An 18,231-nucleotide genomic window follows, 5' to 3' on the forward strand; every position below is an offset into this window, starting at 1 on the left:
ACAGTTTGAATGTCAGTAGTGGTGATCCGTTTGTTTCTGCATATGACTGGAGGAAAGAAAACATTAATACAGACATGGATTGTGATAGTAGTTTCAATACCACTACTGCTAGTCTGCTGGTTTCAGCATCACAAACAACGGAAGGAAAAGTAAATCCAGACATTGGTCATGATAGTGGTTTGAATACATATCGTGCTACTCCGCAGGTTCCTGCATCTGAAAAGCAGAAACAAAAAGTGAATCCAGACATGGATTGTGATAGTTTGAAAACCGCGATTGGTACACGGCTGGTTTCAGCATCAGAAAGAAGGGATGAAAAAGTACATCCTGACATGGATTGTGACAGTAGTCTGAATATCACTCGTGATACTCTGCTGGCTTCTGCACCTGAAACCAAAGAAGAAAACGCTAATCCAGACAGTGATTATGATAACAGTCTGACTGTCAGTAGTGGTGCTCCGTTTGTTTCTGCATATGACAGGAGGGAAGAAGTAGTAAATCCAGACGTGGATTGTGATCCTAGTTTTAATACTTCTACTGCTACTCTGCAGGTTTCTGCATCTGGAACAAAGGAAGGAGAAGCTAATCCAGACATTGGTTATGATAGTGTGTTGAATACATCTCGTGCTACTCTGCAGGTTCCTGCATCTGAAAAGCAGAAACAAAAAGTGAATCCAGACATGGATTGTGATAGTTTGAATACCGCTATTGGTACACGGCTGGTTTCAGCACCAGAAAGAAGGGATGAAGAAGTACATCCTGACATAGATTGTGATAGTAGTCCGAATATCACTCATGATACTCTGCTGATTTCTGCACCTGAAACCAAAGAAGAAAACGTAAATCCCACCATTGACTGTGGTAACAGTTTGAATGTCAGTAGTGGTGCTCTGCTGGTTTCTGCATCTGAAATGATGGGAGAAAAAGTAAATCCAGACATTGATTATGATAACAGTCTGACTGTCAGTAGTGGTGCTCCGTTTGTTTCTGCATATGACAGGAGGGAAGTAGTAGTAAATCCAGACATGGATTGTGATCCTAGTTTCAATACCTCTACTGCTACTCTGCAGGTTTCTGCATCTGGAACAAAGGAAGGGAAAGTAAGGCCAGATATGGATTGTGATAGTGGTTTGAATACATCTCGTGCTACTGTGCAGCTTTCTGCATCTGAAAGGCAGAAACAAAAAAATAATCCAGACATGGATTGTGATAGTTTGAATACCTCTAGTGCTAACCAAGAGGTTTCTACATCTGAAACAAAGGAAGGAAAAGTAAATCCAGACATTGGTTATGATAGTGGTTTGAATACCTCTAGTGCTAACCAGGAGGTTTCTACATCTGAAAAGCACAAACAAAAAATGAATCCAGACATGGATTGCGGTAGTAGTTTGAAAACCACTATTGGTACACGCCTGGTTTCAGCATCAGACAAAATGGATGAAAAAGTACATCCTGACATGGATTGTGACAGTAGTCTGAATATCACTTGTGATACTCTGCTGGGTTCTGCACCTGGAACAAAGAAAGGAGAAGCTAATCCAGACATTGATTATGATAACAGTTTGACTGTCAGTAGTGGCGCTCCGTTTGTTTCTGCATATGACAGGAGGAAAGAAAAAATGAATCCAGACATGGATTGTGATAGTAGTTTCAATACCTCTACTGCTCGTCTGCTGGTTTCTGCATCTGGAACAAAGGAAGGAGAAGCTAATCCAGACATTGGTTATGATAACAGTTTGACTGTCAGTAGTGGTGCTCCGTTTGTTTCTGCATATGACAGGAGGGAAGAAGTAGTAAATCCAGACATGGATTGTGATCCTAGTTTTAGTACTTCTACTGCTACTCTGCAGGTTTCTGCACCTGGAACAAAGGAAGGGAAAGGAAGGCCAGACATGGATTGTGATAGTGGTTTGAATACATCTCCTGCTACTGTGCAGCTTTCTGCATCTGAAAGGCAGAAACAAAAAAATAATCCAGACATGGATTGTGATAGTTTGAATACCGCTATTGGTACACGGCTGGTTTCAGCATCAGAAAAAAAGGATGAAAAAGTACATCCTGACATGGATTGTGACAGTAGTCTGAATATCACTCGTGATACTTTGCTGGCTTCTGCACCTGAAACCAAAGAAGAAAAAGTAAATCCAGATATTGATTATGATAACAGTGTGACTGTCAGTAGTGGTGCTCAGTTTGTTTCTGCATATGACAGGAGGAAAGAAAAAATGAATACAGACATGGATTGTGATAGTAGTTTGAATACCTCTACTGCTACTCTGCAGGTTTCTGCATCTGGAACAAAGGAAGGAGAAGCTAATCCAGACATTGGTTATGATAGTGGGTTGAATACATCTCGTGCTACTCTGCAGGTTCCTGCATCTGAAAAGCAGAAACAAAAAGTGAATCCAGACATGGATTGTGATAGTTTGAATACCGCTATTGGTACACGGCTGGTTTCAGCATCTGAAAGAAGGGATGAAGAAGTACATCCTGACATGGATTGTGATAGTAGTCCGAATATCACTCATGATACTCTGCTGATTTCTGCACCTGAAACCAAAGAAGAAAACGTAAATCCCACCATTGACTGTGGTAACAGTTTGAATGTCAGTAGTGGTGCTCTGCTGGTTTCTGCATCTGAAATGATGGGAGAAAAAGTAAATCCAGACATTGATTATGATAACAGTCTGACTGTCAGTAGTGGTGCTCCGTTTGTTTCTGCATATGACAGGAGGAAAGAAAAAATGAAAACAGACATGGATTGTGATCCTAGTTTCAATACCTCTACTGCTACTCTGCAGGTTTCTGCATCTGGAACAAAGGAAGGGAAAGTAAGGCTAGACATGGATTGTGATAGTGGTTTGAATACATCTCGTGCAACTGTGCAGCTTTCTGCATCTGAAAGGCAGAAACAAAAAAATAATCCAGACATGGATTATGATAGTTTGAATACCTCTAGTGCTAACCAAGAGGTTTCTACATCTGAAACAAAGGAAGGAAAAGTAAATCCAGACATTGGTTATGATAGTGGTTTGAATACCTCTAGTGCTAACCAGGAGGTTTCTACATCTGAAAAGCACAAACAAAAAATGAATCCAGACATGGATTGCGGGAGTAGTTTGAATACCACTATTGGTACACGCCTGGTTTCAGCATCAGACAAAATGGATGAAAAAGTACATCCTGACATGGATTGTGACAGTAGTCTGAATATCACTTGTGATACTCTGCTGGGTTCTGCAGCTGGAACAAAGAAAGGAGAAGCTAATCCAGACATTGATTATGATAACAGTTTGACTGTCAGTAGTGGTGCTCCGTTTGTTTCTGCATATGACAGGAGGGAAGAAGTAGTAAATCCAGACATGGATTGTGATCCTAGTTTTAGTACTTCTACTGCTACTCTGCAGGTTTCTGCACCTGGAACAAAGGAAGGGAAAGGAAGGCCAGACATGGATTGTGATAGTGGTTTGAATACATCTCGTGCTACTGTGCAGCTTTCTGCATCTGAAATGCAGAAACACAAAAATAATCCAGACATGGATTGCGGGAGTAGTTTGAAAACCGCGATTGGTACACGGCTGGTTTCAGCATCAGAAAAAAAGGATGAAAAAGTACATCCTGACATGGATTGTGACAGTAGTCTGAATATCACTCGTGATACTCTGCTGGCTTCTGCACCTGAAACCAAAGAAGAAAAAGTAAATCCAGATATTGATTATGATAACAGTGTGACTGTCAGTAGTGGTGCTCAGTTTGTTTCTGCATATGACAGGAGGAAAGAAAAAATGAATCCAGACATGGATTGTGATAGTAGTTTGAATACCTCTACTGCTACTCTGCAGGTTTCTGCATCTGGAACAAAGGAAGGGAAAGTAAGGCCAGACATGGATTGTGATAGTGTGAATACCACTATTGGTACACGGCTGGTTTCAGCACCAGAAAGAAGGGATGAAGAAGTACATCCTGACATGGATTGTGATAGTAGTCTGAATATCACTCATGATACTCTGCTGGTTTCTGCATCTGAAACAAATGAAGGAAAAGTAAATCCAGACATTGGTTTTGATAGTGGTTTGAATACCTCTAGTGCTAACCAGGAGGTTTCTACATCTGAAAAGCACAAACAAAAAATGAATCCAGACATGGATTGCGGGAGTAGTTTGAAAACCGCGATTGGTACACGGCTGGTTTCAGCATCAGAAAAAAAGGATGAAAAAGTACATTCTGACATGGATTGTGACAGTAGTCTGAATATCACTTGTGATACTCTGCTGGCTTCTGCACCTGAAACCAAAGAAGAAAAAGTAAATCCAGACATTGATTATGATAACAGTCTGACTGTCAGTAGTGGTGCTCCGTTTGTTTCTGCATATGACAGGAGGGAAGAAGTAGTAAATCCAGACATGGATTGTGATCCTAGTTTCAATACCTCCACTGCTACTCTGCAGGTTTCTGCATCTGGAACAAAGGAAGGGAAAGGAAGGTCAGACATGGATTGTGATAGTGGTTTGAATACATCTCCTGCTACTGTGGAGCTTTCTGCATCTGAAAGGCAGAAACAAAAAAATAATCCAGACATGGATTGTGATAGTTTGAATACCGCTATAGGTACACAGCTGGTTTCAGCACCAGAAAGAAGGGATGAAGAAGTACATCCTGACATGGATTGTGATAGTAGTTTGAATACCTCTACTGCTACTCTGCAGGTTTCTGCATCTGGAACAAAGGAAGGGAAAGTAAGGCTAGACATGGATTGTGATAGTTTGAATACCTCTAGTGCTAAGCAGGAGGTTTCTACATCCAAAACAAAGGAAGGAAAAGCAAATTCAGACATGGATTGTGATAGTTTGAATACCACTATTGGTACACGGCTGGTTTCAGCACCAGAAAGAAGGGATGAAGAAGTACACCCTGACATGGATTGTGACAGTAGTCTGAATATCACTCGTGATACTCTGCTGGCTTCTGCACCTGAAACCAAAGAAGAAAAAGTAAATCCAGACATTGATTATGATAACAATCTGACTGTCAGTAGTGGTGCTCAGTTTGTTTCTGCATATGACAGGAGGAAAGAAAAAATGAATCCAGACATGGATTGTGATAGTAGTTTCAATACCTCTACTGCTCGTCTGCTGGTTTCTGCATCTGGAACAAAGGAAGGAGAAGCTAATTCAGACATTGGTTATGATAACAGTTTGACTGTCAGTAGTGGTGCTCCGTTTGTTTCTGCATATGACAGGAGGGAAGAAGTAGTAAATCCAGACATGGATTGTGATCCTAGTTTGAATACCTCTACTGCTACTCAGCAGGTTTCTGCATCTGGAACAAAGGAAGGGAAAGGAAGGTCAGACATGGATTATGATAGTGGTTTGAATACATCTCGTGCTACTGTGCAGCTTTCTGCATCTGAAAGGCAGAAACAAAAAAATAATCCAGACATGGATTGTGATAGTTTGAATACCGCTATTGGTACACGGCTGGTTTCAGCATCAGAAAGAATGGATGAAAAAGTACATCCTGACATGGATTGTGATAGTAGTCTGAATATCACTCGTGATACTCTGGTGGCTTCTGCACCTGAAACCAAAGAAGAAAAAGTAAATCCCAACATAGATGGTGGTAACAGTTTGAATGTCAGCAGTGGTGCTCTTGATTTACTAATTCTTCCCTCCTGTCATGTGCAGCAACAAACAGCCATTGGTTATGATAGTGGTTTGAATACCTCTAGTGCTAACCAGGAGGTTTCTGCATCTGAAATGCAGAAACAAAAAAATAATCCAGACATGGATTGTGATAGTTTGAATACCGCTATTGGTACACGGCTGGTTTCAGCATCAGAAAAAAGTGATGAAGAAGTACATCCTGACATGAATGTCAGTAGTGGTGCTCTGCTTGTTTCTGCATATGACAGGAGAAAAGAAAAAACGAATCCAGACATGAATTGTGATAGTTTGAATACCTGTACTCCTACTTTGCAGGTTTCTGCATCTGAAAAGCAGAAACAAAAAATGAATCCAGACATGAATTATGACAATAGTCTGAATGTCAGTAGTGGTACTCTGCTGGTTTCTCCACCTGAAATGAAGGCAGAAAAGGTAAATCCAGACATTGGTTGTGATGGTAGTTTGAATACCTCTGGAGCTTCTCTGCAGGTTTCTGCATCTGAAAGAAGGGATGAAGAAGTAAATCCCAACATCTACTGTGATAGTAGATTAAATGTCAGTAGTGATGCTCTGCTTGCTTCTGCATATGACAGGAGAGAAGAAGGACTAAATCCAGACATTGGTTGTGATGGTAGTTTGAATACCACTACTGGGACTCGGCTGGTTTCTGCACCTGAAAAGCAGAAAGAAAAAATAAATCCAGTCGTGGATTGTGATAGTAGTTTGAACACCACTACTGGTCCTCTGCTTGTTTCTGCATATGACAGGAAGGAAGAACTAAATCCAGATGTGGATTGTGATAGTTTGAATACCACGAGCTGTACTCTGCTGGTATCTGCATCTGAAAGGAGTGAAGGAGCAGTAAATCCAGACATTGACCTAAGAAGTTGTGACCCAGGGATTGGGGAACGGTTGGGATCTGAGGTTGAACTGGACAAAAACAGGTCAGCCGTATGTAAAGATCCCCATGTAGCTTATCACTCCCTATCAGACGGCAGCCATTCCTCCAGCTTTTTCTCTCCAAATGGTTTAAAAGCTCATGAAGATGACTCAGGGGAATTTATTTCAACAAGGGCTGATGTCAGTGATTTTCAAAAGGCACAAACTCAAGACCTTGAAAACAAGAGTGCTTTAGATCTAAATCCTCCACGGGCTTCAGATAAAGATCGTTTGCATGAGTTCACACAGCCAACGAGCACTGGCCTCCTCATGGGTTCACATGAGGAAAACACTCTCCAGTCAAACAATGAACACACAGGAGATCCAAAACTGACATTTGAGGAAGAAAAAGTCAGTGAGAGGACAGAACAGCCTTCAGATATCCAGCTTCAACTACTGCAGGTTTTTAAGGCCGCTTCCTCGAGCCAAGACCTTTCAGTGCTTCAGGAGGTGATGGAGACTCTGAGCAGTGCGCTGGGGGGCGACTCTCAGGAGCAGGACAGGTGGCACACACTGGAGAGCATCAAAGAGGAGAGCTCAGAGGAGGAGGACGAGGAGTCGGCAGGGGACAACACTGGTTTGTGTCGCGCTGCTGCGGAAACTCAACGACCATCTGGCAACTCAGACCCCTGTGAAGATGAAGTCAAACATAAGGTTCATTTAGTTTCAGTGTTATTTCAGCACCATCCATTAGTTTGTTTAATCAAAGCATGCTTGCTGAACATTTGCCTTCTGTTTTGCTTTATCCCACAGCAGCTGTTCTCTGTCCAGGATTATTTAGAGTGTGTTGGCAGACTGCAGGATCATGCTGATGTTTTAGAAGATGTCAAAAAAGACCTGCCAACCCAAGTGCCCACAGGCAACAGCATGGAGGAGCTGCAGGTCCAGATAGATGAATGTCAGGTTAGAGAACTCAACTTTAATATGTGCAAAGAATTGTCATCACATTTAAATCATATATATTGCTGTTGTTTGGTTATATAATACTTGACATGGTCTCTTCTAGTTTCTGGAGTCACATCTGTCTAGACTGTCTGATGTTCTGACGGTTGATATGGAAAAAGCCAAGCAGCTTATAAACTGTGTTGATGAGGACATTCCCATTCAAATCCACCAAGATTTGGCCTCAACGTACCTGGAGCTGGAGCCACATTTTAGTTCTGTGTCTGACATGTGTGCAGAAAGAAGGGACTCTTTGGTCCAAGCAATGGAAACAGAAAAGGTTGGTGTTCAGATGGTAGGGACATTACATTTAAAGTCGTAGCAGCAGCCATTAACAAACATATTTGTGATTTCAGGTTCATTTGGACGAAACTTACCAAAAATATTTGGGTGATCTTGAGGAACTCAAAGGTCTCATTCAGCAAAACTCTGAGATGTGGGATGTGGATTTGAACTCATGTGATGTGGACGCACTGAAAAATTTGAACCAACAAAATAAGGTACATTTAAAGTCTAACTGAACACATTGTAGGTACAGATACCAGAATCATGAAGCAAATATCCAACTTTTCTTCCTCCAGGACACGGAAGACAATCTGCTCAAAGAAGCCAGGCTCAGATTGGAGGACGTCACATTTGAAATCCAGTGCTTCATTTCGGAGAATGCTCATTTTCTGAGTCCTGCTCAGAGTAGCTGCCTCCTGAAGTTCCTCAGCAGCACTCAGCGTGGGCTCAGGGACCAGATAGAAAAGGCTGCTACGCAGAGGAGCGCCTTAGAGGCCCTACTGGAAACCAAAGAACGAGAAAATCAGGAGAAGGTCTGCCTGTGTTTGTGCTGATGTTTGTTTAAGATGCTCTTTCTTTTTTTTTTGTGCCGTGGATGTAGAATACTTGTTGTCAAAAATCTACTTTCCTGACAAAAATATTTGATCACATATAAACGATAAAATTATCCAGTTTTTGTCTAGACATGTCAACATTTTGATTTTATGTTATTCACTAGTTCTCTTTACTGATTGGTTGAGCTGAAGTGAGTCCACTGTAAATGCCTGAGTGTTTGAACAAGTGACTGCATTGCATGTTTAAATGCTTGAACCCTCCTGCATACTAACCTTTCTGCTGGTTGTACTCTGCAGGCCTGAAGACTCCAGTGAACAGTTAACGCTGGAAAAAAAAAAATGTTTGTCGGAACACTTTCATGCACAATGAGCCTACTAACACACACAATAAGATATTCTCTGGTTCCTGTTACGAGATCAAAGCTGTGATGACAAAGAGCATGTTTACAGCATACTAGACCTTTATGCTTTTTTGATGCAGGGAAATGTGTTTAAATAGACTTTGCATGGTCCTCTGTGTGTGCTTCAGGAATTTCTGTTATGTTGTTATGGGTTTTCTGTTACCAAATATGAAATTAGGCGTTCAGACTATAAAGATACGCCTTTGTGTGACATTGCTGGAGGCCTTTCTTTGTCAATGTTTTATTGTGAATGGGTTTGATTCTCTCTCCAAAAAAAGTTCTATGGTTGTAAAGTTTGATCTTAACTTAAGATATTTAAAAATGTATTGTTTATTATTATTTTGTTCAGTCTTTGTTGGAGAAACAGACGGAGTTTGCCAAAAAGTTGGAGGAAGTTTGTGATAATCTCACTCTGACCGAGAACCAACTGATTGGTCATCAGCAGCAGGTTGGGAACGCTGAATGTGTCTCGGACCTGCAGCAGTACCAACAGGAACATCAGGTTTGATATACTTTTTCCTTGATTTGATCACAAAAAAGTTTTCTTGAAATGACAGCAACAACTGCTTTATTGCCCGTCTGATTTGAAGGCTCTGCAAAAAGATGTTTTGACAAACGCCAGCGCCCTAAATGAGGTGATCAGCAGTACGAAAAAGTTTCTGGATGAAAATCGCAGCAAACTCATGCCAAATCAAGTCGCCAGTATTGAGAGCAAGCTGGAAGAGGCTAAAGACAAAGCCAAGCTCATCAACCAGCGTGCAGAGGAGTCCAGGAAGGATTTGGAGAAGGTGGTCACAACATCCATAAAACAAGAGAGCGAAAAGGTTCAGATTACTTTCATGTTTGTGGAAAAATATGTATTGCCGGAGAATTTGAATGATGTGGTCATATGAAATCAGCATTGATAATGTGTGGTCCGTCTGTGCAGGCAGCAGCTGTGGAACGGCTTGAAGAAAGTAAGAACAAAATCGAAGGTCTTCTGGGCTGGATATCCAACATAGGGAATCAAAACAACAGCAGTCTGGAGCAAACTGACCATATAAGTGCAGAAAATGGAAACCTGCCAGAGGAAACCTCGGCTACGGCACTGATGGGGGAGGACGACAATGCCAATGGAAATGCTTTACAGACCACTGAAAATGATTTTGGCGGAGAGACCGGGGGCAAGTGCGATGCAGCCCACGACCTGGATAAGCAGTACGACCGAGTCAAGGTAAAGTTTGTTGCAAAACAATCACTCGCTTCCTGGCTTTGGAAGAAGAAAATGGACTCATGAGAAGTGACACAAATTGATTTACACAATAGTTGGAAACTGTTCCAAAACTGAAACCTAAACTAATCTAGCGTGACTCCACATTAAAAACATAAATTACACAACTTGTGGTTACAGGCCACGGGGAATTTGCTGCACAATTGCTTCACAAAGTTTCTGATTTTATTTCATTAATAGTTTATCTGGATTAGAGCTTTTCAAAGACTCATGTTTTCTTAATGACTTCCAGAAGATGTAATGAGCCGTTTTAACAGTATTTACTATAAGATATAGTAATATAAAACCATATAATCATTAGCAAAATTTAAATAGTAAATGAAAACAACTCCAGTTGGATTCTGTAGAGATTGGGCACGTAAACTAGATAAAAACAGTAGGAAACAGAAGAGAGTTTAAGATGTTTAAAAGTTTGAAATAGTAAAAGTGACGGCAGCTATTGATTTGTTGTGTCTGCAGGCACGTCATCAGGAGATTCTGTCCCAGCAGCAGGATCTGATCATGGCCACCCAGTCAGCTCAGGCTCTGCTTGACAAGCAAGCGAACGTTCTGTCTCCCGAGGAGAAAGAGACTCTGCAGAAGAACATCCAAGACTTGAAGCAGCGCTATGAGACCTCCCTGACTCAGGCTGAGCAGCAGATGAAGCAGGTGCAGGGCGTCCAGGAGGAGCTGAAGAAGTTCAAAGACGACTGTGACGAATTTGAAGGCTGGTTAAACCAGGCTGAAGCAGAGATCGGGGAGCTGGGTGCTCCTGCAGGCTCCCATGACGTACTCAGTGATCAACTTCAGCAACAGAAAAGCTTCTCAGAGGATGTGATTTCCCATAAAGGGGACCTTCGCTTCATCACGATTTCAGGACAGAAGGTCCTGGATGTGGCTAAAGCCTGTGGTTTGACTGACTCTGCAGCTAAGAACACTGAGCTGCATGTGGATACTTCAGGGACCTGCGCTGCTGTTCAGGATAAACTGGATTCAGCAGCCAGTCGATACAAAGCATTGCATTCACAGGTACTGAGCAATATGCAGTGGTCTAATTGTGCCACAAGGTGGAAGCATCTGACTCCACAAATAACTCTAAATATATATTTATATAAAAACAATATTTCATGAAGACGTCACTTTATCCTGTGAAAATGATGTAAAACGGAAACCTATTTTAAAGAAACACAGATTATCATGTATATGTTTTTATATGGACGCAAGAGTCTGCAGTAAAGATTGATTCATTCATCTAGTTTCAGATAGTATTGAATTCTGTTCTATCTTTTTTCTTTTAGTGCAATGTCCTTGGCAACAACCTCAAAGAAGTGGTCGACAAATACAAGAAGTATGAAGAATCGAGCGCTGGACTTTTGAAGTGGCTCAACGGCTCAGAGGAGGAGGCGAGAAAACATCAATCAGAGGCCATATCAGCTGACCCACAGACACTGCAGAAACAGCTGGAAGACACCAAGGCAAGAAACACACAGCAGGGTCGAAGCAGTCAGATGGCGTGTGAAACCAAGTTTGTGTTCTGTGATCTGTCTGAGAAGGCAGTTTTGTTAAAATAGCTTCTTGATCTCTTTTTTTATGTGGCCTATTTATTTTAGAATATTTATATACATAACAAAAAGTTCTTTCACATACTTTTCCCTTGAAATGCGTAAAATATCCTTTTATCTTAGATTGAAAAATGGATCTTTACAGTCATCGCTGCTTTGGCGTGGAGCTGTGCTTGTTATAATTTTCATCACCAACACATAAACTTCAATGTATGTGAGCTTATGAATGAGCCAAGTACAAACATAAAGAATAACTTCTTTTTGAAGCAACACATGCAAAACTTGGAACATCCACGGGGTTACGAGGTCGCAGGCTTGCACAATAGACCTGCCTTACCATATACAGTCTTTCCACTGACTTAAGAACGGAGGGCTATTTTTAGCTCCACTTTCAAACCCAAATGTGAACAGTTTAACTCTGGGGTTTTTTTGTAGGGTGCATTCTCCAATGAGAGGATAAGAAAGCAGGCTGACAGAGCTGTCTCTGTTAAAACTTTTGGCCGCAGCAAGCATGAACATTTCTCTGTAGGGAGGTATTGACTTACAGAAAAGATATGCCCAGATAAGAGACGCCTATGAGCCAACCAAGAACCACAGTTTTACAGATCACAGCATAAATCCCAACATCTTCTTGAATTGTAACATTCAAGATGAGCACACACATTTCACCCAAATCGCAATTGTCTTTAATTTTCTGTTAGTCTGATGAAATATGCATATTATAATATTACATTTAAATTATGGTTCTGCTGTTTGTGAAGGTGAATCCCCCCCTTTTCTTTTTTTTACTAACTTCAATTCTCTAATTTGCAGGCCCTTCAAGGTCAGATGATGGGACATCAGACTGCAATCGACACTTTACGTAAAACTGCAGAGGCTTTGATAGCATCTGAAGGAGACCTGCTCAGCAACCCTGATGAGATCCAGGAGACCGTAGGTGAGGAAATCAGGTGGACATTGTATCACGTCCACATATTAGCTCAGGACTGACATTGAAGCTTTTGTCATCATAAGTAATGTCTTCAGTAGGATGGATAACTTTTAAATACACGGCCTTGATGATCCCAGTATCCTCATCTAAATTGTTCAGAGAGCTCAGACTAAATATCTGAAGGTGAGTCTGAATGTCAAACATCACTGAATGAAAAATGAAAAGAAAACAAAGAGAAGAGGAAGGCCACTTAAGGAGGTTCAGTAAGAGTTTCTTGTTATTTCTATAACAGTGACATACTTTTATATTGTATTTTATTCTATTTTAACTAATTGGCTTTTGTATGGGTCACTAAGGTAGCAGAAGTTTTCAATCAAACAGTTTTTACTCTTCCACTTCCATCCATGTTTTTCAGTGTCAAACCTTGTACTCACTATTTGATTGCCCTTTAACTTCAACAAGGTTTCACTCTAAGATCTCTTTCTGAACTTATAGCTTTAAGAGCCACACAGAAATCTAATATCATCTTGCTTTATTTTGAAATGTTTGCGTCATGTGCAACAATCAGTGAGAAATTATATTTTTTTCAGCACAACCTGATTTCTCTCCATGTCTTGCAGATGACGTTGTGGAGCGCTACGACAACCTGTCCAAGTCTGTCAGTGACCGAAATGAGAAGCTGCAGATCACACTGACTCGATCTATGAGTGTGCAGGATGGTCTGGACGAGATGATGGGATGGATGGAAGGAGTGGAAGCCAGTGTAAAAGAGAAAGGCCAAATCCCTCTGGATTCCGCATCTATTGGTGAAATACTCAGCAGAGAAGCGGTACGAATTCCTGTCATGACTTCAGAAATACAATAACTGTGTGAAATGTTCCTTTTAGTATTTATTTAACAGTTTCGTTTTGTCCTTTTTGTGCTTTTAAGGCATTGGAGCAGGACATCGCAAGCCGCCAGAGCAGCATCTCGGCTATGAAAGCTAAAGTGAAGACGTTTGTGGAGACGGCGGATCCGTCTGCCGCCGCGCTGCTCCAGTCAAAAATGGAGGCTCTCTCCCAGCGCTTCTCTGACGCTTGTGATAAGCACAAGCAGAAGGTTTCCCAACTGGAGCAACTGAAAGAAAAGGTCGAGCAATTTGAAGACGTCGCTGATAAAGTCCAACAGTTTGTTGTGAAGCGCTCACAAGAGCTGCACGAAACAGACGGGCCGGGGACGACGTTTAATGAGCTCTCGAAGATGATGCAGGTAAGTGTACTGCAGACCTGGTCTGAAGCTGGCGATGGTGACATCACTGATGTATTTCATTCACGTGATCTTCTCGGTCATTTAGATCATGGTTCTCATTTTATGATGATGATTTCACTTCAGAACACTAAAGATGAAATGGTCGAGTACGCCAGGGATTTGGAGAAGCTGCAGAGTCTCTCCAAGGATCTGTCCGAAATGAGCACAGATGGAAACAAAGTCCAGATTCAGAGCAAGATGGACAATCTCTCCAATATTTTCAACACCTTCAAGGACACTGTCAAAGAAAAGTGAGGGAAAAAAACAAGAAACATTTAACTTTAACCAATTAATTCTAAAACCTAGTCTAACCTTAGTGGCTATTTGTTGTTGGTAATGCACTCATGGAGGCGTATTCTGACTGGTTTTTGTTGTCTGCTTCAGGGAAGAGGAACTATCGTCCTGTCAGGACCAGCTGGGAGAGTTCAGATCTGCAGCCAGTGCTCTCTCCAAGTGGCTGGAGGAGACCAGTGACAAAGTACCTGCAGTTCAGCCAAACAGCAGTGAGAAAAGCCTGGAGAAGGACCTGCAGATAGTCAACGTGAGTCGTGGATAAATAAAGAATAACCCGTATTGTAAACACAGTTCTTTTTTTCCCCTCTATATGTTTCGAGTAGCATAAGCATATTGAAAATTCTGAAATGAAAGTAATTGATGTTATACTTAGCATCAGATGAAGAACTTTGGCGCTCATGTTTTCTGCAACAGACCAGATCCTAGTGTTTTTAATAGATAGTAATCATGCTCTCCTCCCTAAACGCTACACGATCCCAACCTGCTTTCTCTGCCAACTACTGACAGATGAATTGCAAGTGTTTTTAGAGGACAGATGTAGGAGTGAAACATGACGATGTCCAACAGGGAGACTATTTTCTTCAAGATATGTTACAGCAGAGATTACAGAAACAGATTTTGTAAAAAAAAAAAAAAAAAAAAGTTGTAGAAAGAAAATTTAAAGAAACAAAGCGAATTCTTGTTTTGTTTTTATTCATGGTTTTTTTTTTCTATTTAGATTGGTCGCAGTACATGGAGTATGTGTGCAATTCCTCTCCATATTGTGAAACTGCAACAAGCAGACTTATACAGTATTGCATTCTAAAGATGAAACCAAAAAGACTTGTTCAGTATATTAGCCCAGAGGGAAAGAAATACAAGAAAAGAAATACATTATCTTTAAAAACAGATGGGTTATGTTGCAGTTCTGAATGTGTGTGGTTTTGGTGCCAGCTGTCATGTTGATTCTCTTTTGTGTGCATTTAATTGTGTGATTAATCTTTCTTCAGGGCTTAATAGATGAATGGACATCTAAAGGCCCTTCTGTTGAAGACTTGAACAGTAAAGGATCCGCACTGTGCAGCCTCATTACTCTTCTCACATCCCCTGCCAAGACAAAGACCACTAACAAGTCAGGTAAACAGCAAAACACTTCATTTCATTCATCGCAATCTCTCAGTGGAGTGGGAAGCATGGCTTTTGGCCTCATGTCTGAATTTCATGACTAACTGTTAGAGATCATGAAAACAACTTTGAGGGAGATGGTGGTCAGACTCCCTGTTCTTTACTCAAACTCTATCTTATGTCTTTGCATCAGCTCTTACTAATGGTGGTGGTCCAGCAAGCCATACTTACCTAACAAATAAAGGTAACTGTGTCTTTATGTGTCTTTTTGTGTCTTTGTGTGTGCGTGTGTGTGTGTGTGTGTGTGTGTGTGTATTTGTGTGTGTGTGTGTGTGCACGAGCATGTGCGGGTGTGTGAGTGACTGCTGTTTTGTAATGCACTGTGTGAGGTATGCTATGGTTGATGTAGCTTTGAACTGAATACATATTTTTTCTTTGTATCAGTATGTTCAGATGAGTGAAAGGAACACAATGAAAATACAGACAGAGTTTGATATTCTTAAAATGTTTTTGCATTCCTTCACAATTTTCACTTAATAAATGCAAATTTTCAAATTTAAAGACCAATATTCAATGAGATGAGATGGGATTTTATTTATTGGGCCTTATTTCTTTTAATAATATGTAATTTCCATGTTAAATTGTTCAAACCCTTTTCAACTAGAAAAATACTTGTATATACTTTATTTAGGCTGCATAGTGGTGTAATTGTAAACCTCACGGTGAGAACATCCCTGACTCAAGTCCTACTTTGGCTTGAGGGCCGTTCTATGTGGAGTTTGCATGTTCTCCTGAAGCCTACAGGTTTTTTGTTTTTTTTCCGCTTTTTTGGGCTCTTCGTTTTTCTCCTTGAGACCATAAAAAATATGTTTGAAGTTAATCAGAAACACTAAACCCAGTGTCAGGAAGCAGTGTAGACGATAAGTGGATGGATTTATTGTTTTAACTTTGAAAACACTCCTGAGACACTTTCACTTTCTGAACATACTGTCCTACAATGCTTCATTAACAATGTCCAACTAGCGTTTTAGTCAGAATATTACATTCATGCAGCAAAGTCTTGTTGAAGAAACTTGACAGAATTGTTTCCGATGTCCTCAGAGCTGATGGGGATTCAGCAGAATATGACATTCATCAGCGAGGGTTACACAAACCTCGGAGACACACTGAAATGTCGAGCAACAGAGCTGAGCAGTTTGGTGGAGGAGGTGAAAGATGCCCAAAACGAAACTGAGGACATGATGACCTGGCTGAAGGACATGAAAAAGACTGCAGCATCCTGGGGCAATGCAGGCACAGAGAAGGATTCAGTGAAAACGCAGCTTGAGCAGCAGAAGGTACTGAAATTTTATTGCTTACCAAATTGACTGTCAAATGAAATTATGGATCCAATTGTCAGGGTTTTTATTTAGAAGTGAGTGTGATAGTCAAACAGCATTCCTTTTGGAAATCACATGTTTTAAGATTTGATATTCTTTTTTATGTTCTTAGGCATTTGAAGATGACATGAAGCAAAAGCAGGAGCAGCTCCAGAAGCTCCGAGGGAAGCTTCTTAACTTGATTAAGACTCACCCAAACTCCCCGGAGGCAGCAAAATGGAAGCAGATGCTGGCTGAAATAGGTATGCAGCAAGGTGTTGTCTCCAGATGGCCCCGGGTAATTTATGACACTGAGACTGTCAAAAGTACGGCAAATTTTTCTGACAAATAATGTATCTCGTTACAGTGCTGCTGTCTGAGTAATGCTTTCTGTGAAATGTTATATATTTTTTTTGTGTGTGTGTCTTCTAAAATTGCACCACCTACACAATTTACACAACAATTTGTGAGCCAGCCTCGGTACCTTTTTATTTCCGCACTAGTTAAATTAACACATTTGTGATGCCAGATCCTGCACAATGGGAGGTTTGCTGGAAAAACAGTGGGGAAGACGACAGAAAGGTGTTGTTGTGCTGACTAATGCAGGCGCGATATGATTGCTGCACCCTCCTGTTTAGATGCTGCTTGGGCAGAAATGAGCGGCTCTGTCGAGGAGAGGAAGCAGCACCTGGAGCAGTCCAACAAGAATCTGGACATCTTCCAATCATCTGAGCTCCAGCTTGGCCAGTGGCTCTCCGAAAAAGAGCTGATGATGAGCGTTCTCGGGCCCCTCTCCATTGACCCCAACATGCTTAAAATGCAGAAACAGCAAGTTCAGGTAAGCAAGGTGCTGGCTGTCGGGAACAATGTGACACTTGCGCATCTCATAGGAACCGGGGTTTCCTGAAGAAGGGTTCAACTTGACTGATTTACTCCCTTCGTCCCTCAGATCCTCCAGAATGAGTTCAAGAGTCGGAAACCTCAATACGAACAGTTGGAGAAAGCCGCCTCATCCATCCTCAGCTCAACAGACAACCAAGACCCCTCGAGCGGGAAGGCGGTGAAGGAGCAGCTCGCCGCCGTCACACAGAAGTGGGAAGGCCTCACAGGACAGCTGGACCAACGAGACAGCCTCATTGACCAGGCAGCGGTCAAGACCGGGCAGTTTCAGGAGTTGCTGAGGAGTCTCAGTCAGACGACCTGTCAGCTGGAGAATCAGCTCACAAATCATCACAGTCACAGCACCCAGCCGGATGCTGTGAAGAAGCAGCTGGAAGACGTCCAAAACATCTCCGCTCAGCTGAGGGAGGAGAAGAAGAAGCTGAAGAATGCTGAGGTCATCAACGCAGAGCTCGCGGCCATGGTGACGGAAGACTATCTCAAAGCAGACTTAGCCCGGCAGCTGGAGAGCGTCAGCAAGCCTTTCAAACAGTTGGAGGAGAAAACAGGTTAGTGGTTTATCTCAATCTCACTCTGTAGTGTTGTAATATTTACAACAGAAGGAACTGTCGCACTGTAAAATCCAATCAAACACCTTACTTTAAAAGCGAGTAATAACTATTTCAAAATATGAAAATAATATTTACAATAAGGTTTATTGTCAGAAAAATGCATATTTAGACATAAGTGAACATACAATGGATTAGGATACCATAAAACAGG

At 41.4% G+C, this 18,231-nt stretch overlaps 1 protein-coding gene across 2 annotated transcripts in view; it reads left to right on the forward strand.

Annotated features, from left to right (window-relative positions):
* dst (dystonin) overlaps positions 1-18,231 on the forward strand; it is a 107,880-nt gene that overhangs the window by 56,445 nt on the left and 33,204 nt on the right. For both annotated transcript variants that reach the window (XM_080481787.1, XM_080481788.1), the window contains 16 exons: positions 9,134-9,286; positions 9,375-9,608; positions 9,713-9,997; positions 10,514-11,062; positions 11,332-11,508; positions 12,409-12,532; positions 13,147-13,355; positions 13,457-13,774; positions 13,898-14,064; positions 14,198-14,354; positions 15,097-15,223; positions 15,405-15,455; positions 16,313-16,548; positions 16,703-16,832; positions 17,208-17,407; positions 17,519-18,017. In XM_080481787.1, the coding sequence (XP_080337913.1) occupies positions 9,134-9,286; positions 9,375-9,608; positions 9,713-9,997; positions 10,514-11,062; positions 11,332-11,508; positions 12,409-12,532; positions 13,147-13,355; positions 13,457-13,774; positions 13,898-14,064; positions 14,198-14,354; positions 15,097-15,223; positions 15,405-15,455; positions 16,313-16,548; positions 16,703-16,832; positions 17,208-17,407; positions 17,519-18,017 (3,616 nt within the window). The remainder of the gene's footprint in view (positions 1-9,133; positions 9,287-9,374; positions 9,609-9,712; positions 9,998-10,513; positions 11,063-11,331; positions 11,509-12,408; positions 12,533-13,146; positions 13,356-13,456; positions 13,775-13,897; positions 14,065-14,197; positions 14,355-15,096; positions 15,224-15,404; positions 15,456-16,312; positions 16,549-16,702; positions 16,833-17,207; positions 17,408-17,518; positions 18,018-18,231) is intronic.

This window comes from Lipophrys pholis, assembly GCF_963383615.2.
Source record: "Lipophrys pholis genome assembly, chromosome: 15".
NCBI classification, from domain to species: Eukaryota; Metazoa; Chordata; class Actinopteri; order Blenniiformes; family Blenniidae; genus Lipophrys; species Lipophrys pholis.